This window comes from Lacerta agilis, chromosome 12 (genome assembly GCF_009819535.1).
Source record: "Lacerta agilis isolate rLacAgi1 chromosome 12, rLacAgi1.pri, whole genome shotgun sequence".
Taxonomy (NCBI): domain Eukaryota; kingdom Metazoa; phylum Chordata; class Lepidosauria; order Squamata; family Lacertidae; genus Lacerta; species Lacerta agilis.
In genome coordinates, this window is record NC_046323.1 from 30,495,091 (window position 1) to 30,512,741 (window position 17,651).

Here is a 17,651-nt window from a genome sequence, read left to right on the forward strand (position 1 = left end):
AAATAACACTGTAGTTGATTGTTCAAATAGATTTCTTTTATTACTCAAATCGGCATGTTCAGGAAATTAAAAGAACAGGAAGTAGCCTCTAGAAAATTATTTAGGGATACAGTAAGCAAGAATCTGCTTCATGGAATAAAATTATAAGCAGGCATTTTCTGTTTTCTTTAAAAAAAAATATTATCACTGTCTATTTGTTCAATAAGGACTCCTGGAACTTAAATCTAGCTAGTTATGCTAGAATGCTTTTTATTCCACTTTCAATATTGCTTAACCATGTTCTTCTAAGCAATAACACATCCTCCTTTTTCTTTGAAAGGGTTCCTGTCTTCAGGAATGCCTTTAACCAGAGGGTCTTCTCCAGATCTTTCTTCAATGTAATTTTTAATTTCTTCAGAACATTTGGAAACCTTCAAAAAGAGAGAGCGAAAGAAATCTAAATACAGGGGATGTTTCGGAAGGCAAGTGATACACAAACACAGTGATACACAAATCACAGTGATACACAAACACTACACATATTAATGATAAACACCAGAAGCAAAATTTGCAAGTTGCTATGTATAAATATTTTTTCTTGCAACTTGTTTTATTTAACAAAATTTGTATAACTGTAAGTGAAACCTCTAGGCAGTTTACAAAGAACATGACATATACATTAAATCTGTTTTTTTTAAATAAAAGCAAGTGTATAAAGAAAGAAAATGAATATAACAGCAGTTTAAAGTATACATTATGATATTGCATATGAAAATATACATTGCATGTGAAAATGTGTTGAGTAGAAGGAATACAGGCAACTCCTGGTTTAGGTGTGTCTGAATAACATGCACATAGCGCCAAACCCAGAAGTAGCTCCAAAACAGCACAAAAAGGGGCGGAGCAGACATATGCGCACTCCGAAAATGCATGTGGGGGGTCCGGGATGGAACCCTCATGCAAAATGAGGATTGCCTGTATTCTGTACCATCAATTTGTTTTATATTTGCTATGTTAAAAAAAAACAAACCTCCCACCCGCCTGGAGAGGAAGGACAGGATATGAATTGAGTATATTATAAATAAAAATAAGAAAATAGTATCCTCCGGGAGGGCACAGGTTCCCCATCCCTCATCCACTGGGCTATGGATGGATATTAGTGAAAAATAACAGTACCTCCTACCACCTACCCTGCCACTGGATGAACTTTGTGAAAACATAGTTTCTTGCAATTCTTTTGAGTATCTCCACTTCGCTACAATATTTGCCAGGAGAGGCAAATCTGTCCAGATTTCTGGAAATAATCATGGAAATACTTCATGCCCAATTTGTTCCCCCCCCCCCAAGTCATCTGGCCATTTCTTCCTTACTATATCGCACACCTCAGCTGCCTGAAGTCTTGTACTAAAGCAGTAAAAAGCCCCAAATTTAGCCCTCTGCTTGCCTACCCCATAATTAGCCTCTTCACGCTTCTCCCCTTTCCTTGTAATTGCAGCTTCCACTTGAATTCAGGCTGTGTCATCAGTTCTGCAGCTGATGTCAATAGGCATTCCCTAGTGTGTCAGTGAATCCCAAATTGTGGTTGTTTTGGGGAAGAGGGGGCTGGGCCAGGCAGAAGCAGCCCAAGACATTTTGTGTCCGAGAGACAGAAAATCCACGTACTCCTATACTCCTTTCACAGCTGTACATATGATAGATTAAATCGGGAATGGGGTAGAACAGAAATAAAAGCAGAAGTACTAAGAAGTTCTGATCTAGACTTAAGAAAAGTGCTCATGAAAATTCACCAGCATTTTAGTGTCAACTTCTAATATACACATGTTTGTAGGCAATCAGCACGTTTTTACAGAGCGCTTTCCCTTAGTATAGTGGATTTTTGTACGTTATTTTCACTTGTATGTGCATTTATATGCACACTTTACCTCAATGCATGCATTTTTGTATGTTACTTGGCTGAATAATTAGAATTGTAGAGTTGAAAGGGAACCCAAGGGTCATCTAGCCCAATCCCCTGCAATGCATGATAGGACAGGTTCTAGACTAGCTTTCTACCTCACATGCTAGTCCCCTGTGTGTAATCTGGAGATACGGCCCTATCATTAGGCAAAATGAGGAAGCTATCTCTGGCGAGAGATGCATTGCAAAATTCAGCAAACTGCACCTTTAAAAGGATGGTTTGTTTCAGTTCTCTTACTGTTTTGTAAAGTGTGGATTAGGTAGGGGTCACCTGCACATGTGAACTGTATTGAATTTCTCCCCCACCCTGAGACCTGCTGTTATCCAATCACATTTTTAATCACTTGGTTCGATCACACGCCCTTGCCTGGCAATAATTGCTGGGGATCCCTGGCATACCCTGTTGGGGCTAGAGAGAGGCACTTATCTGAAACCCTGGGTGGCTTCTGCCAGTCATACAGAATCATGAAATTACAGAGTTGGAAGGGACCCCAATGCTCATCTAACCCAAACCCCTGCAATGCAGGAATATCAGATCTAAATAATCCATTGTTCTGACTCTGTATAAGCCAGCTTCCCATGTTCATATGGATTTCACATGTGTACCTTTTGAGCGCAATCTGGCCAGAGTAATTTCCCCACACAATGGAATGCAATTCAGATCTTTTATCCCTACCTGTGTCCCTTATGTATCGGGGAGAGATGGTTGTGTTTTGTTTAGTTTTGATTTTACCCGAGTCTAGAAAAATCAGTCAATCCCTTCCTCCCTTTCACACACCCCTCCCTTCAATCTGGGCCTCCTTTCGAGGCCCCGTTAATGATCCTAGGCAGTCAAATTGTCAAACTGCTTTGTAACCAGCAAGCTGCAAACACACGCACACAAGGCCTCTTCCAAACAAACAGGCCGGGGCTTTGATCCGCCTGTCACTGAAAACAGGAGCTGTTCCAACCAACAGCTAGGCTCCCCAGATATAATAATAAAAAAAAGAAACCACGCAGCACTCACCGGCTGCCGTTCCAGCTTGACTTCTTTCCGGAGCTGTTCCACTTCCATTTTCAGTTTATCCTTCTCGCTCAGATCCTCTATATTGATTGCTGGCATCGCTGGCTTAAAGCAGGGAGAGAGGCAGAGGGAGAAAGAGAGTTAAATGGGGTTGAGAGGTGCAGCTGAGTGCGTAAGACGCCCTCCCCACCCCGGTGGTGCCACCGGGGTTGGACTTTAGGGCAGAGGTCCATGGCCCCACTCACCAAAATGAGCAGGAGGGCCCCGAAACACAGCAGGAATGGGCGGATTAAAAAGCAGGGGCACAAGATCATTAAGTCCGGCGTCTAAAGTTACCTAATTATGTCACTGCCCTCTCCTTTTCTCCCCAGAAAATCCTTACCTCCTCTTTGTGAGTTTGTCCTGGTTTCTCTGTAGCAGCAGCGGCAACTTCCTGTTCAGCCAACTTTCTTGCCAGGCTCTTTGAGCTCCTAGTAACTACTTTCAGGATTTTAATTCATCAGCAGAATCCGTCCTAATCTGATTAAACTGCGCCGTTTGACCTCTCTCTCTGTCTGTCTGTCTGTCTCTCTCTCTCTCTAGTTTTCACTGCTTCAAACCAAAAAGAAGCATTACACATACATGGGGAACCATCCTTCGCTTCTCCGTCTCCAGGCCATCCCCAAATTTCCCTAACATTTCCCTAACATCACACAAGGCAGAGAAGAGGGGGGAAACCCAGCTCTCTCGCTACCTAGAAAGAATCTCGGACCCCAGGAGAGGGGGGAAATGGAGGTCGGGGGATTTCAGAGAAATCCCCTTGGACAATTTTTTTATTTGGGATTATTAACACACCTGGAGGCTGTAAGCTCTCAAGTGTGCAGGAAGAGAGACTGCGGAGCTGGGGGGGGGGCGGGGAGAGAAGAGGATGGGAGGAGGGAAACTCTGAGAGACAGGATGTGTGCTTCGGCTTTCTCTACAATGGAAAACTCCAGCCATGCTGAGCGCTCCAGAGGAAACAGGTTTGCTAAGGAAATGTCTGGCCCTTTCTGCCTGCCTGAAACAATAGGGTGACTTGGAAAGCAGCATGGGAAAATAGAAAAGGCAAACTTATAGAGGGGGGAAACACTATTAGAGTTGTCCTTCTCCCCACCCAAGGGAAGCAGGGGAACACCCTTGCAACAGCTTGTTTGTTTACATATATTAGGCTGCAAACCTATTTTGGCTGTGCATACCTATATGCAGTGGGGTGTAATTACTTCTGGGTATTCTTTATTTCATTCCCTTATTGTAAGGTAAAGGTAAAGGGACCCCTGACCATTAGGTCCAGTCATGTCCGACTCTGGGGTTGCGGCGCTCATCTCGTGTTAATGGCCGAGGGAGCCGATGTTCAGCTTCTGGGTCATGTGGCCAGCATGACAAAGCCGCTTTTGTTGAACCAGAGCAGCGCACGGAAACGCCATTTACCTTCCGGAGTGGTACCTATTTATCTACTTGCACTTTGACATGGTTTTGAACTGCTAGGTGGGCAGGGGCAGGGACTGAGCAACGGGAGCTTACCCCATCGCAGGGATTCGAACTGCCAACCTTCTGATCAGCAAGCCCTAGGCTCTGTGGTTTAACCCACAGCGCCACCCACGTGTATCTTATTGTATCTTGAAGCAATTGACTATAAGAACATCAACAAGCTGGGGTTGATGGGAGCTGGAGTCCATTAACCTTTGGAGCGCCACAAGCTCCTCTCCCTGGGCCTAAAGTCTCTCTTATTTTAAAATGACTTATTTTCTGCTGTTCATATATATTATGGTGACCACCAGCATTAGCTTTGCAGATTAATCTGTTTCAAAAGGTCACAAACTTCTTTTGAAGCACAGTATTGCTACTGCTGGTGGTCAACAAAAGAGGTTTAAAGACTCTCAAGGCAAATCTAAAAAAGGGGGGGGGGGCGTATAAGCACTGACAACCGGGAAACCCTGGCCTGCGAGCGCTCCAATTGGAGAACAGCCTTTACCAAAGGTGTCGTGGGCTTTGAAGACGCTCAAACTCAGGCCAAAAGAGAGAAACTTGCTAAGAGGAAGGCACGCTTGGCAAACCCTCACCGTGATCAACTCCCACCTGGAAACCAATGTCCCTACTGTGGAAGGACATGTGGATCCAGAATTGGCCTCCACAGTCACTTACAGAATCACTGCTAAAACTGTGTTCATGGAAGTCAATCTTACTCGGCTATGAAAGTTTTTTAGTTTTTGAACTTTTATCTTTTCAATTTTCTCTTTTAAGCTTTTTTCTATCTCTACTTATCACCCTTTTGTTTCTTTTTTGCTATATTTTTCTCTTATTTAGACTAATGTTGGATAAAAAAGATATTTGACATTAAGTTTTGGATTTTTCTCTATAAACGCTAATAAAATTTATATTAAAAATGGAAACGTGTTGCAGCTTACAGCATGCTTCGGGAAACATCAACATTTGCAGAATTATGGGGTGGATTAAACTAAAGAGTTGCCCCCCCCCCATTTATTTATTTTTTTGCATTTTGAGTGGTAAAGCACATAGATTTGTACTCTAGTTTACAATGTAGTTTCACTGTACTGTATAACTCCTGTGGCAATCCCTCAAAATAGTACTGATCTTCAGTAAATACCTGAAAAAATACTATAAGAAAGCAGTGGAATGTTGTTATATATGGGATCTTCAATCTTTATTTGCTCGTCCATTTTTATTCGTTGTTTTACAAGAAACTGTAATGTTTGGAGTATAATCTTTTTCCAATATATATCTATGGATTCTTAAGAGCTTTTGTCCTGATTGGGTGTCTTTTAAATACTTCTGCAGTAGTATATAACAAATCATTAGAAAATATTGTAGGTAGCTGCAATGCCTTGTAATCTATTAAATGGTGCAATTGTATACCATAACTGCCAAAGGGGATTTGAACTTGGAAGGAATAATGGGAGCTTCATAAGTTCTGCTAAGCTTTCAAAGGGACAGTGAAATGTATGTACCACTGCAAACTCAGGTGACAAGTGCTTATAGAAACTGAGCCAAAGTAGGACCAATGAGAAGTGTGCTTTGGACTGTCACTATTTTCGGGTACGATTCCATCACATAGCAGCAAATTCAGGTTGCACTATTATAGTTGATTGGGAGCTCTTGCACAACAAACCTGCCTCTCTCTGAAAAGATTGGGCTTTTACTGATAAGGAAAGCAAATGGGAAAACATACCGGAAAGTGTGGGAGAACAGTTACGTTGACACAATGTTTCCCTGTAAACAAATCAGGATGAATACCCCATAAACAGGTCATCTGGAAGCACCTTAATAGTGGTTAGACTCATTGCTCCATATTTATTTCTTAATATTGAAGGTGAAGATAACGTAAGCAACTTTTGCCACAGTTACAGGTTTTGTTTTGTTTTTAAATCATTTGATTGTTTTGTACATCTTTTTACAGCTTTATTCTCAAAAACTAATAAACACATATATTTTAAAAAAGAGGGTGGTATCATCATGCTTGGGGAAACATCCACATTGGTAGAATCAGTGATTGATTTATTTTTTTTAAGGTTTAGGGGTACTCTCATTTTAACTCAAGAAAACCACCATTTTATAGTTCAAATTGGAGAAAATAAATACAGTAAATGGACAGAAGTACAAAGATTCACAAAATGTTTAGGGGTATGCATACCCATGCATCCCCCCAGAAAAAAGCACTGTGTAGAATTATGGGATGGATTAAACTATGGAGATCCCCCCTCCCCCCCCAAAGCCAGCCCAATGAAGACTGGCCATACTTAGTAGCTACAAAATTTTGAAGTATTATGTGGGAGGAGGTGAGAGGTGAGAGATTCCTGCATGACAGCATGGCTGGCTAGCACCCTAAAAAGGAGCATACTGCAACACATCGTTGCAGTCCCATTTGTACATACATAAAGATAAACATAGGAACCATGCTGGATATGAACAAAGTTCCAGCAGGTCCCTTTTCCCAAAATGACCAAGCAGAAACTCCAAGAAGCCCAAAAGCCTAATACAAAAGAATGTCCTTCCCATATTCCCCCCCCCCAATAACGGTTATCAATAGATTCCAACTAAGTTAACTCATAATCTAAAATGATTTGCTAAGGAGATTTGGGTTTTCCACACACGTCCTAGATTTCTTCACCCCCTAGCAAGACCTTCCTCTGCAATGGGGGGTAAAGAGATATACTTTCTTGCTTCTATTATAATAAGTTTCCTAGCATTACTAGGCGCAGGTGCTTGGCAACAGTTTTTTAAAAGATCACTCTTCGCCTGTAGAGCCACAACCTAAAACTAAGCAACAAAGTGGGGAAGTGAAGCAAGCAGTAATGGATCAAATGGATTCTGGATCAAAGCCACAAAACATAGAGGGCAAAATTGGGGTGTAATGGGGGGGGGGAATGAGAAGCAAAGTAATGAGAAGCCTGAAGACTTTTCTATAAAAATACAGAGCAGAGAACCTTTCCTAACCTGGTGCCCTCCAGATATTGAGGGACTATGACTCCCACCATCCCTGATTGTTGGCCAAGGTGGCTAGGGCTGATGGGAGTTGTAGTCCAAAACATGTGGAAGGCACCAGGTCATGTAAAGCTGTTGTACAACAATGAAGAGAAAGACAGAAGAGGTGATCTTAAGGCAAGATGAGCAATCATGAACATCGAAGAAGAAATCGAGATCTTGAAGACATTTGATTGTCAGCATAACCAAGATGCAAGGAAGGAAGGACTTAAATCAGGGTCTTGGTGAAAAGGATAGATAGAATGGGGCAGAGTTTCCTCCTATAAAAGATCTGTCCTCACTAGCTTGGAAGATGAGCATGATCTCCTGTTCCCTGATTCTAACTTGGACCACCACCAGATCTTGGGGAAATTAATGTCAGCAACTCAGACATACTTTATCACATCCTGATTCTCTCCCCCCCCCCCTTTGCTTATGCTGGAATTAGGCCCTTGGGGCTATTAAACAATTTATAATTAAGGCTTGTCGGTGCCTCATTCCATTTTTGTCCATATTCCTCCCTCCATGCTGCTATTATCATCGATGCCTGGCATATTAATTCAGTTGAAGTTGAGGAGCACTGGGTGGGGAATAGTAGTTGTTTCCTTTCATAGAATACAGCAATGCCCGTTTTAAATTCTTCTTGGAAAGCTAACAATAACCAATTCCAGATTTTCTGGAAGAGCGGAAGGCACTATCATTGGGCCACCTGAATGCTCCATCTAGTTTCCATTGCCTGTCTTTAAAAAATGGCCAGAATTGGATACTGTACTGGAAATGCACCATAAAAAAGATGCTGATCAATCTCCCCCATGTTGCTCACTTTCTGCTTTTTTTTTTACACTGAGAGGATTAAGCACCTCTGAAAACACAGCTGCATCTCTCAGGGTGTTCTGCTACATGCTGATGAGTAGTAAGTAAAAGAGCATAAGAAGGAACATACTTCAGGGACAGAGAACGTGCTTTGGAATGGCTCCACATTCAGTTCCTGGCATTTCCTGTTAAAAGGAGGGGAAATGCCTCTCTGCCTGCCTATAGGGATTCTGCCCCATATCCAACATATGCGGCACTGTTTCCGTTCCACTGCAGTTCAGGTTCCTCATAACCAACATCAATCAGCTTGCTGTTCAGATTTAATAACATAATTGATTACAATATTGTTATGATTCCATACTGTTCATTTCCATGGGGAATCCTATCTATAGTATATTGTTTGCTTACTGAAAAAATAACAAAAGCAAATTACATACTTGGGGGGGGGGGATGACGATTGTGAATACCAGTCACATATTTTTTTTGGCCTGATTTCCAGTCCTGCTTGAAGACAGGCACACAAACTGATGCAGTTTCCAGTAACATATCTCATTTCAGCTGAATTCTCCAACATCCCTGTTAATTTGAGTAGGCAGTACTGGGTTAGATCAAATAGTTTGTTTCCTATTCCTAATATATATAAAAGCATTTCCTCTGCTCTCAGTAAAGCTCTTCATTTCTGCATGGTGTCTGAGCTTCCACACGACATAAAAGCCACTTCCAGAAATATTGTGGAATATCGTGCGAGGTTAGTGCTCATTTCTGTGTTATTTGGAAATGGGTTTTTCTCTGGAAGCAAATAGCACAGAAACGAGCAGTAGAGTCAATCCTTGGCATCTCCAGTTAAAAATATGTGGGACATGACGTCCTCAATGCTGGAGACATGCTGTGCTAATCATCTTCATTTAGGAAGTCCAACTAGGCAGTGCTGTGAAAGACTTCCCTCGGCTTGAGAACCTACCAACAGGATTAGGCAATGCAGTGCAATGGTTACAGCAGGGGTGGGAAACCTCAGGCCTGGAGGTCAAATGTGCCCCTTCAGGGCTCTTTCCCTTACTAATGCTCTGTGAACCCTTTATTACTTTCGTTAGGCTAGAATGTGTGATGCTTCTTGCCTGCCTGGATGGAGAGAAGATCAGTGCAGGTGCCTCTGCCTTTTCCTGTGTCTGGAACTAAGCCTATTGTATGAATGCCACCCACAGGTTGAAAACAGTTCCTCATCCCTGGACAGGGTGACCAACTAAGCCCAGAGAGACCGGAGTTCAAATCCCTACTCAGTCATGAATTTCACTGGGTGACCTTATCTACCTTGCAGGGTTGTTGTGAGGAGAATACGGAGAAGGGCGAGGAAGAAGCATGCATGCTGCCTTGAGCTTTTGGAGGAAAGGGGAAATCATTTTTAAAAAAAATAAATATAAAAAGATGTAAATATAACAACTGGGCTATACGAATAAATACAGTAATCTAACCAGGTAGAAAGCTACTTCCTGTGGAAAGCTCGGATTTACGTCCGATAAGCACATAGACAAAACAACTGCAACGTGCCAGTGTGGCACAACCTCCGTAAGCTTTGCTTTCTAACTTCAGAAGTTAGCTACTGTATATTGGGCAGAACATCTTGGTGCGGACCGAGTCCTCAACAGACGCCTGGGGACTCTTTCGCGTCTGGCTGGTTGTTCCGTGCACTCAACGCGGGGTTTAGCCTACTCCAATATTTGCTGCTTCCATCTCCCCCCGCACCTTTTCGCCGCCGTCGGGGTCGCGAGCAGCAAGGCGCCAGACCCGCCCCACCCGTCCCGTGCCGGATACGTGTCGGGATCGGCCAGCGACCACCTCGCGGAGCTGCTTCTTCGGAAGATGCGCAATGACGCGCGGGGCGCACCAGCCACGCAAGGGACCGCTCCGTCGGTCCGCCCGCCCCCTCGCGGTTTGCATCGCTTTCCAGAAACGGATGAATCACCCCCGCCGAGGCCTCCCTCGTCTGGGAAACACGCCCGCAGCAGGCTTTGGGCCAGGAGGCGGCGGCGGAGAAGCCGGGATCGTTTATAAAGGGGCCACTGTGGCCAACGTTTCCATCGGTCGTAGACCAGCCAAACGCACGCAGCGACTTGCAGCGATGGATCTGACTTCTGGAAACTCGCGGGCCTTTCTGTTGGTCGTCTCGTTCGTGGCACTTCTGGAGCAGGTCTGGCCCCAGTCGATGACGGGAGGTAATCGGGACCTTTTCTGGTAGCGGTGGCATGTTATCAGCTGTTTTCTTATTGCCAGTTGTTTTTGCTCTTCCCAGGGACGGCGACCGATGTTATCTTTCCAAAATCCTCGCTTCGCCCCACATGCTGCACCTGTCCCCGTCTGCCAAAACCGTTTTTATTTTATTTTTATTTTGCTTTTCCTTGCCTAGCTGGTAGCCAAAATATGATGAGTGCTGGTGTTTTTATTCTTTCTTGGCAAAGTTTTTCTTTAAAAACTTCATTGCACAATGTTTACAAAACAGAGAGAACAATTATAACAACAGGTGAAAAATTAAAGATCAAAGAAGGAAACTCTAGAATAGGAACGTAGAAAGAGTGTGGTTGCCCAGGGGTTAAAATAACAAAAGTCCAAGTAAAGACTATCACTCAGTGCTGTCAGGTAATAGTGATGACGTCATTGAGTGTTTGCCGGTGTGTTTGGCGCTTGTGGCTGTAATGTAGAGATTATATTCCCTTTAAATGTGATAAATTAAAGAAGGATCTTGCGTTGTCCAGAAATGCAAGATATGTTGACATTTCCCCCCAAATGTCAGGATTCAGAAATACAAGCCAGATCTGCAGCAAAATGCCATTTTCCAAGCAATTTAGTACTGTGACCACAGAAAGCTGCCTTATTCTGAATCAGACCATTGGTCCATTTAGCTCAGTATCTTTGCTCTTTGGGTTTCAGGGTTCAAAAGAGGATTGGGCAGATTCATGAAAGATTAGGTTGTGGACGACTACTAGCCACAATGGCTATGTTTCTACCTCTGCTGTTGGAGACTGTTTTTTTTAAAAAAAATAATAATCCATTTCACAAGTTTTAGATACCATGTCATTGTAATAAAACCTCAAAGCAGTTTATGAAAAGAATAAAATAATGCAGCCATCACAAAAAGTATTTAAAACATTAAAAAAAATTAAAGTGAATGATAAGCTAAAAATCAAATTAGAAAACATGCCAACATTCTACATGTCTGGAGAACGGGCTTTCTCTCCATCTGTGGAATGCTCACCCCAGTGAAGTTCGCCTGGCACCTTCATTATATAGTTTAGGCACCAGGCAAAAACGTTCCTTTTTAACCAGGCCTTTGGTTGATCTGTTTGGCATCCTATACCCTTTTAAAACGTGACTCTTTTCGGTGGGGGGGGGGGTTTATCGGGTTGCTGTTTTTATTCTGATTATATATGTTGTAATTTTGTCTGTGAACCACCCTGAGACCTCCGGGTATAGGACAGTATATAAACTCAATAAATTATTATTATTATTATTATTATTATTATTATTATTATTATTAATTTATTTCATACAATTTATACACTGCTTGATAGTTAAAAACAACCACCCTCAAAGCAGTTTACAAAGTAGGCTTGCCTAAAGATAAATGTTTTTAGCAGGTGCGGAAAAGAGTAGAATGGCATTTGCCTGCCTGGTTTCCCTAGGCAGGGAGTTCCAAAGTGTGAGTGCTGCCACACTATAATATTTCTTACAAATGTGGAATGAGTATTATATGACACCGGTCACAGATCAAAGTAGTTCAGCGGGCATATTGGGGGGGGATCTCGCAAGTAAACTGACCCCAATCTGTTAAGACCTTTTCATACTAAGAGTAACATCTTGATCCTGGCCTGGTAGCAGATTGGCGACCAGTACAGCTCTCTGAGAACATGTATTATAAGATGACAGGATATAACTCCTGTCAGCAATCCTGCCACAGCATTCTCAACCCAGATTGATGTCACCTAGAATAATTTCAGCTGCCCCACCACAGTCCTATCCATCGCCCTCCACAAGAAGGAGGTATGCCTCTGAAACAGAGACGCGGGTGGCACTGTGGTCTAAACCACTCAGCCTCTTCCGATTGCAAGATGCGCAGTTCGAATCCCCACAACAGAGTGAGCCCCCGTTGCTCTGTCCCAGCTCCTGCCAACCTAGCAGTTTGAAAGCACGCCAGTGCAAGTAGATAAAAGAGGTACCGCTGTGGCGGGAAGGTAAATGGCATTTCTGTGCGCTGTGGTTTCCATCACGGTGTTCCATTGCGCCAGAAGCGGTTTAGTCATGCTGGCCACATGAGCCGGAAAGCTGTCTGTGGACAAACGCCGGCTCCCTCAGCCTGAAAGCGAGATGAGCATTGCAACCCCATAGTCGCCTTTGTCTGGACTTAACCGTCCAGGGATCCTTTCCCTTTTTTATGCCTCTGAAGGCCAGTTGTGGGAATCACAGGTGGGAAGAGTGCTCTTGAACTCAGGTCCTGCTTTCAGGCTACTCATAGGCAACTGGCTGACTACTGTGAGAAAAGGATGCTGGACTACTTGGGCCTTGGGCCTGATGCAGGAGAGGTCACTGGGACAAACTTTCAACACATGAATTTCTTACCTGCCTCCGTACTCGCTTCTCTTCTTATTTCTGGGATTTGTACCTAAAGCATTTCTCTTTTCCCCACCCCACTTCTGTTTTCATGCAGACAACAGAGAGATCTGTCTACAGCCACCACTTAAAGGACCCTGCCGGGGTTTGTATGTCAGGTGGTACTACGACAGAGCCACCCAAACCTGCCAGGAGTTTAGTTTCGGGGGCTGCGTGGGAAACGACAACAACTTCTTGAGTTTTGAAGAGTGTTCAAAAACTTGCGGGAGAATCAAGAGTAAGTCATGGCTCTAAAATTTCAAATCCTGGAGTGAATTACAGGATTGGTTTGATAAAAGCAATGGTTTGGCTTAGATTGTTGTTTTTATCCAGTTGGTTGCTCTTTCGTTTTTAGAGGTGCCCAAAATATGCCGACTGAAATCTGATGAAGGAATCTGTAGAGGTTTAATCCGAAAATATTATTTCAACCTTGAGACGATGAGCTGTGAAAATTTTTATTATGGAGGCTGTTTAGGAAACCAGAACCGATTTGACGATAAAGACTCCTGCATGAACTTCTGCCTGCCGAAAAGAAGTAATTGTTATTTTTAATTAATAGCTCGTTTGGGTGGGGGAGGGTGAAACGTTCTGTTGTGTCTCATGGGACTGGTGCTCGCCAACCATTTCTGATGAATTAATTTTGAATTATTACAAGTTTGCATTGAATTGCATCAATTATTTATGGCATTGTTCGTTTTTGCTTTACCAATGCACAATTGTGGTGTGTTGTTTTCCCCCCCTATTTGATTGCACAGATGGAAATGTTTGCTAATTTTTAATGCTTTGTAGTTATGAACCCCTCTGAGCTCAACATTTTTGCTGGAAAGGCAGTGTACAAATATTAAATCAAAGATCAGAAACTCAGTCCACTTTCTGACTGGGAACTGTTGGTTGAATGCCTAACACCACTGCAGTCTACACTTCAAAAAACAAAAACAAGTAGTGTTATTAACTCTCTCTCTCTCTCTCTCTCTTTCTAAAGATATCCCCTCCTTTTGCTCTAACCCCAAAGATGTGGGAATTTGTTCGAGTTCAGTTCCTCGCTTTTATTACAACATAGACACAGGAGATTGTGAAGAATTCACCTATACAGGATGTGGAGGAAATATTAACAACTTCCTCACTCGGAAATCATGTCTCAAGGCCTGCAAGAAAGGTAGGATGCTCTCTCCTTGCTGAGATCGAGAGTTACAGGGACGTATGCAGTCTTATAGCCAGATTGTGAAGGTTCACAAATAAGCCCTGTTAGCCTAGGGCTTGCCGATCAGAAGGTCGGTGGTTCAAATCCCCGCTACAGGGTGAGCTCCTGTTGTTCGGTCCCAGCTCCTGCCCACCTAGCAGTTCGAAAGGACCTCAAAGTGCAAATAGATAAATAGGTACCGCTCCGGTGGGAAGGTAAACGGCATTTCTGTGCGCTGCTCTGGTTCACCAGAAGCGGCTTAGTCATGCTGGCCACATGACCTGGAAGCTGTCTGCGGACAAACACCGGCTCCCTCAGCCTATAGAGTGAGATGAGCGCTGCGACTGGACCTAACAGTCAGGGGTACCTTTACCTTTAGTAATTCTGGAGTGATTTAAGAGAACAACATTAAGCAGCACAAACAGCTGATGCTCTCCAAGAGTAAACAGGGAGGCTTTTCGTTATTTCGGGGTGAGAAAACTGTGTCCGTCCAAATGCCACTGGAGTACATATCTCTCATCGTCCTGACCATGTGACGTGTTGGCTGAGGCTGATGGGAGATGGAGTCCAAGAACAACTGGAGAGGCACAGGTGTCCCACTCCTGCATTAAACCACCTTCCATAGGTGCAGAATGCAGTAGCCACAGGTGGATTGCAGTCCCCCCGTATTTCCAGCTCACTCCCTTGGCCAAAGTTTGTGAGGATGTAGAAGGAGGTGAGAGGGACCAGAAAGCGGCAATAGTTGCCGGATGAAGGCTAGGCGTGGGCATGTCATTTGTGCTGCTGTGAAGGAGTGCAAAGGTGGGATGGGCCCCAGGTTGTGGCAAAAGCAGCTTGTGAGAAAGCATCCTCTGCCAAGGAATTTCAGGCATGGAGTTCGACCTTTCCCTGGCAGACTATCTTCTACCCACCATGGTCAAGGGCCCGTTCGCTTTTGTGAGGAGGTAGTACCTGCAGGCATTAAGGTGAGCACAGGCCCTGCTTGCCACAAGGAGGGTTGTGCTGGCTTCAGTCCTGCTGAGATGGGGGCTCGCTTTTGTCCCTGCTTTAATGGCCCAAACACCCATAGTGGAAACTGCAATTACCTGGTGGTTGAGAATTAGCAGACCTAGAATGTTGCATCCCTTTTTCTTCTCTCTTATCTTCTTTCACCACATGTGAATAAAGTGATTTAAGTTACCTCCGATTATATTTCGGTTTCTATTCTTTTCTTAGGAGGGAGAAAGAAACCACCTGCTACGGGATCAAAATATGTTGTCTCATAAGGATGAGGAGCCTACAGCCAACATTCAAATCAAACAAACGCCACATACCTTCTTAAATCTGGAGAGGTCTCCAGACTAGATGCACTGATTTCACTCACTAGAAACTTTTAACTTATGGGTGGGTTTTGGTTTTGTTCAGTTTTTTGTGGATATGTAACAGTTTTACTATATGAACAGTTTTGAAATGTAGAACAGCAAGGTTACTTTGATCTAGTTACAGCTCACTTATGGATTGGGGCCCATGCACATGCCAGTGTGCCCTGTTGGAAGGATAAAATCCTGGGCTGTTGACCCTCATTCAGATACTTGGACGCACAAGAGGCAGCTCAACACTCCCTTCTGAACATCGATCCTTCTCTACTGGCTGCTGAATATGATAGACCCTTTCTGATGGTTTCATTATATGGAACACTAAATTAAGACCTCCTCCTGATCTTTCTTATCCTCACCTTCATAAGGAGGGGTGGCAGATGCGTGGTAGAGGGATTACCTTGCATGCAGAACGTCTGAAGTTTAGTTCTTGGAATCTCTAGTTAAAGCGATCTACCGTGTTGATGTTACATGACCTCCCATCACCTGCATGACAGTGGCTGATCAGTCGGGGTGTGGTTGGCGCAGTTGAAACACATGGGCAGAACCAATCCAAAGCTTCTGCCAATGCATTTGCAGCACACCACTCTCAATGCTGCCTTGCTCATGTTAAGCCAGTGATGCCAGTGGCAGGAGATCAGGCAAGTCTCACTGACCACTTTCTGGAATTAGATAGTGGGCAATGGGGAGGGCTTTGGCCTGAAACCTTGGAAAGCTTCATCCACACATTGGAGACAATACTGAGCTGGCTGAACAAATATTCTGGCTTGGAATAAGGGAGATTCCTGTGTTTATATGTGAATAAGTCTGGCAGAGAGGATATAGCCGATTACAGGTTTTGTGGCAGAACTAGGAGACGTTGCAGGATAACTGCAGATCTTTAGCTCTTATTTATATGGAGTTTCCCCCAAGTTTTGTAAAATGTTAATATAAATATTTAAACTTTCTCCTTTGTATAGTTTATGAAAATGGTTCTGCTGTATTGGAAGAGCTGAACTGTTGTTGAATAGTTGAAGCCAGAAACATGGCCCATAGCTGATTTTTTTGTAAATTGGATCTTTGTCAGATATTTCTTGCATTGTTCCCTTAATTGAAGATTAGCCAAACTCTTGGTTTTCTCTGGAATAAATTGGTATCAATTCATTTGCTGTGAACTTTTCAAGAACATCCTTAAGGGGCAGGCTTACCACAAACTACCAAGTGAATTGGAAGGGAGGAGAATGTAAATAAGTCAAAACCCAATCTGACACCCTAAAATTCTATCCTTGGTTCAAAGCCCTTGTTTGAGGTTATGAAATATGAATGTGGACTAGTGGTTAAGAATGCTAGACTAGGACTTGGGAGACTAGGGCTCAAATCACCACTCAGCCATGTCTGGGTGATTTTTGTACACACACTGTCTCCCAGCCTAACCTATCTCACAGGGTCATTGTGAGGATACAGAGGGGAGAAGTGTGTTTGCCACCTTGGAGAATAGGTGGGATATAGAAGTGGTGATAATAAAAATAAAATAATTTGTTCTTCATAATACACATTAATTGTAATGCTGCTAATTAAAAAGCTGGCACCGGGAAGAGACCAGCAGTGGGGTTTGCTTGTTTTTTTAAAGGTGAGCCATAACCTACATGTGGTGAACTGATGGCTGCATCTTCCATTGTCATCTGGTCCAGTTCTAAAGCTACAGGATTAATTTTCATCATGAGATTATTCCTGCTGGACAGTTAAGAGTGGAGAACACCAGACAGATATTGAGGTTATTTCCCTCCTCCTGATCTCTTACACAGAACACATTTTGTGGTGCCTTTATTAATGTGCATTCGGCATGTTTTCTGTTCTGAAGCTGAGGAAGAGTCATCTGCCTTCACTTCATGCTGTCTGTTTCCCTAAGGATATTTGCACCTGTGCCAAACCTTACTTTGCCTATATGAGAATTGGTAAAATTATATCCTATCTTGCTATGTGCAAGTGTATCTGACCTTCACTGTAAATTAAAAATAAAAATAAATTGTCATAAGTGTTTGTTTCTCCTAATTTGTTACACATCATTTTATGTAGGTCTAGTTTTCCCCTAGCTAACTTATTTTGCAGCCCATGTATGTACACACTGCATGCGCACATGCTACATTTTCATTCCACTTTATCCAGTTAAGATCTAGACTCTGCCTCTGCTCCCAAGCATATCCGTCCCATTCATTTCAAGGAAGAGGACAGATGTCCACATGCAGAATTG

At 43.3% G+C, this 17,651-nt stretch overlaps 2 protein-coding genes across 4 annotated transcripts; one reads left to right on the forward strand and one right to left on the reverse strand.

The window, feature by feature from the left end:
- Positions 1–14: 14 nt before the first annotated feature.
- Positions 15–3,505, reverse strand: LOC117055940 (guanine nucleotide-binding protein G(I)/G(S)/G(O) subunit gamma-11). Of its 2 annotated transcripts, none has more exons than XM_033165902.1 (3): positions 3,321–3,505; positions 2,942–3,043; positions 15–410 (listed from the first exon to the last, which is right to left on the reverse strand). In XM_033165902.1, the coding sequence occupies exons 2-3, from the start codon at positions 3,035–3,037 to the stop codon at positions 285–287; spliced, it is 222 nt and encodes a 73-aa protein (XP_033021793.1). In that variant the 5' UTR covers positions 3,038–3,043; positions 3,321–3,505; the 3' UTR covers positions 15–284. The 2 variants fall into 2 exon arrangements, with proteins under 2 accessions (XP_033021793.1, XP_033021792.1); XM_033165901.1 differs by lacking the exon at positions 3,321–3,505 and adding an exon at positions 3,184–3,303.
- A 6,537-nt stretch (positions 3,506–10,042) lies between these two features.
- Positions 10,043–16,467, forward strand: TFPI2 (tissue factor pathway inhibitor 2). Of its 2 annotated transcripts, none has more exons than XM_033165780.1 (5): positions 10,043–10,458; positions 12,945–13,124; positions 13,242–13,421; positions 13,869–14,042; positions 15,285–16,467. In XM_033165780.1, the coding sequence occupies exons 1-5, from the start codon at positions 10,113–10,115 to the stop codon at positions 15,329–15,331; spliced, it is 927 nt and encodes a 308-aa protein (XP_033021671.1). In that variant the 5' UTR covers positions 10,043–10,112; the 3' UTR covers positions 15,332–16,467. The 2 variants fall into 2 exon arrangements, with proteins under 2 accessions (XP_033021671.1, XP_033021670.1); XM_033165779.1 differs by having other exon boundaries at positions 10,045–10,458; positions 15,282–16,467.
- Positions 16,468–17,651: the final 1,184 nt, after the last annotated feature.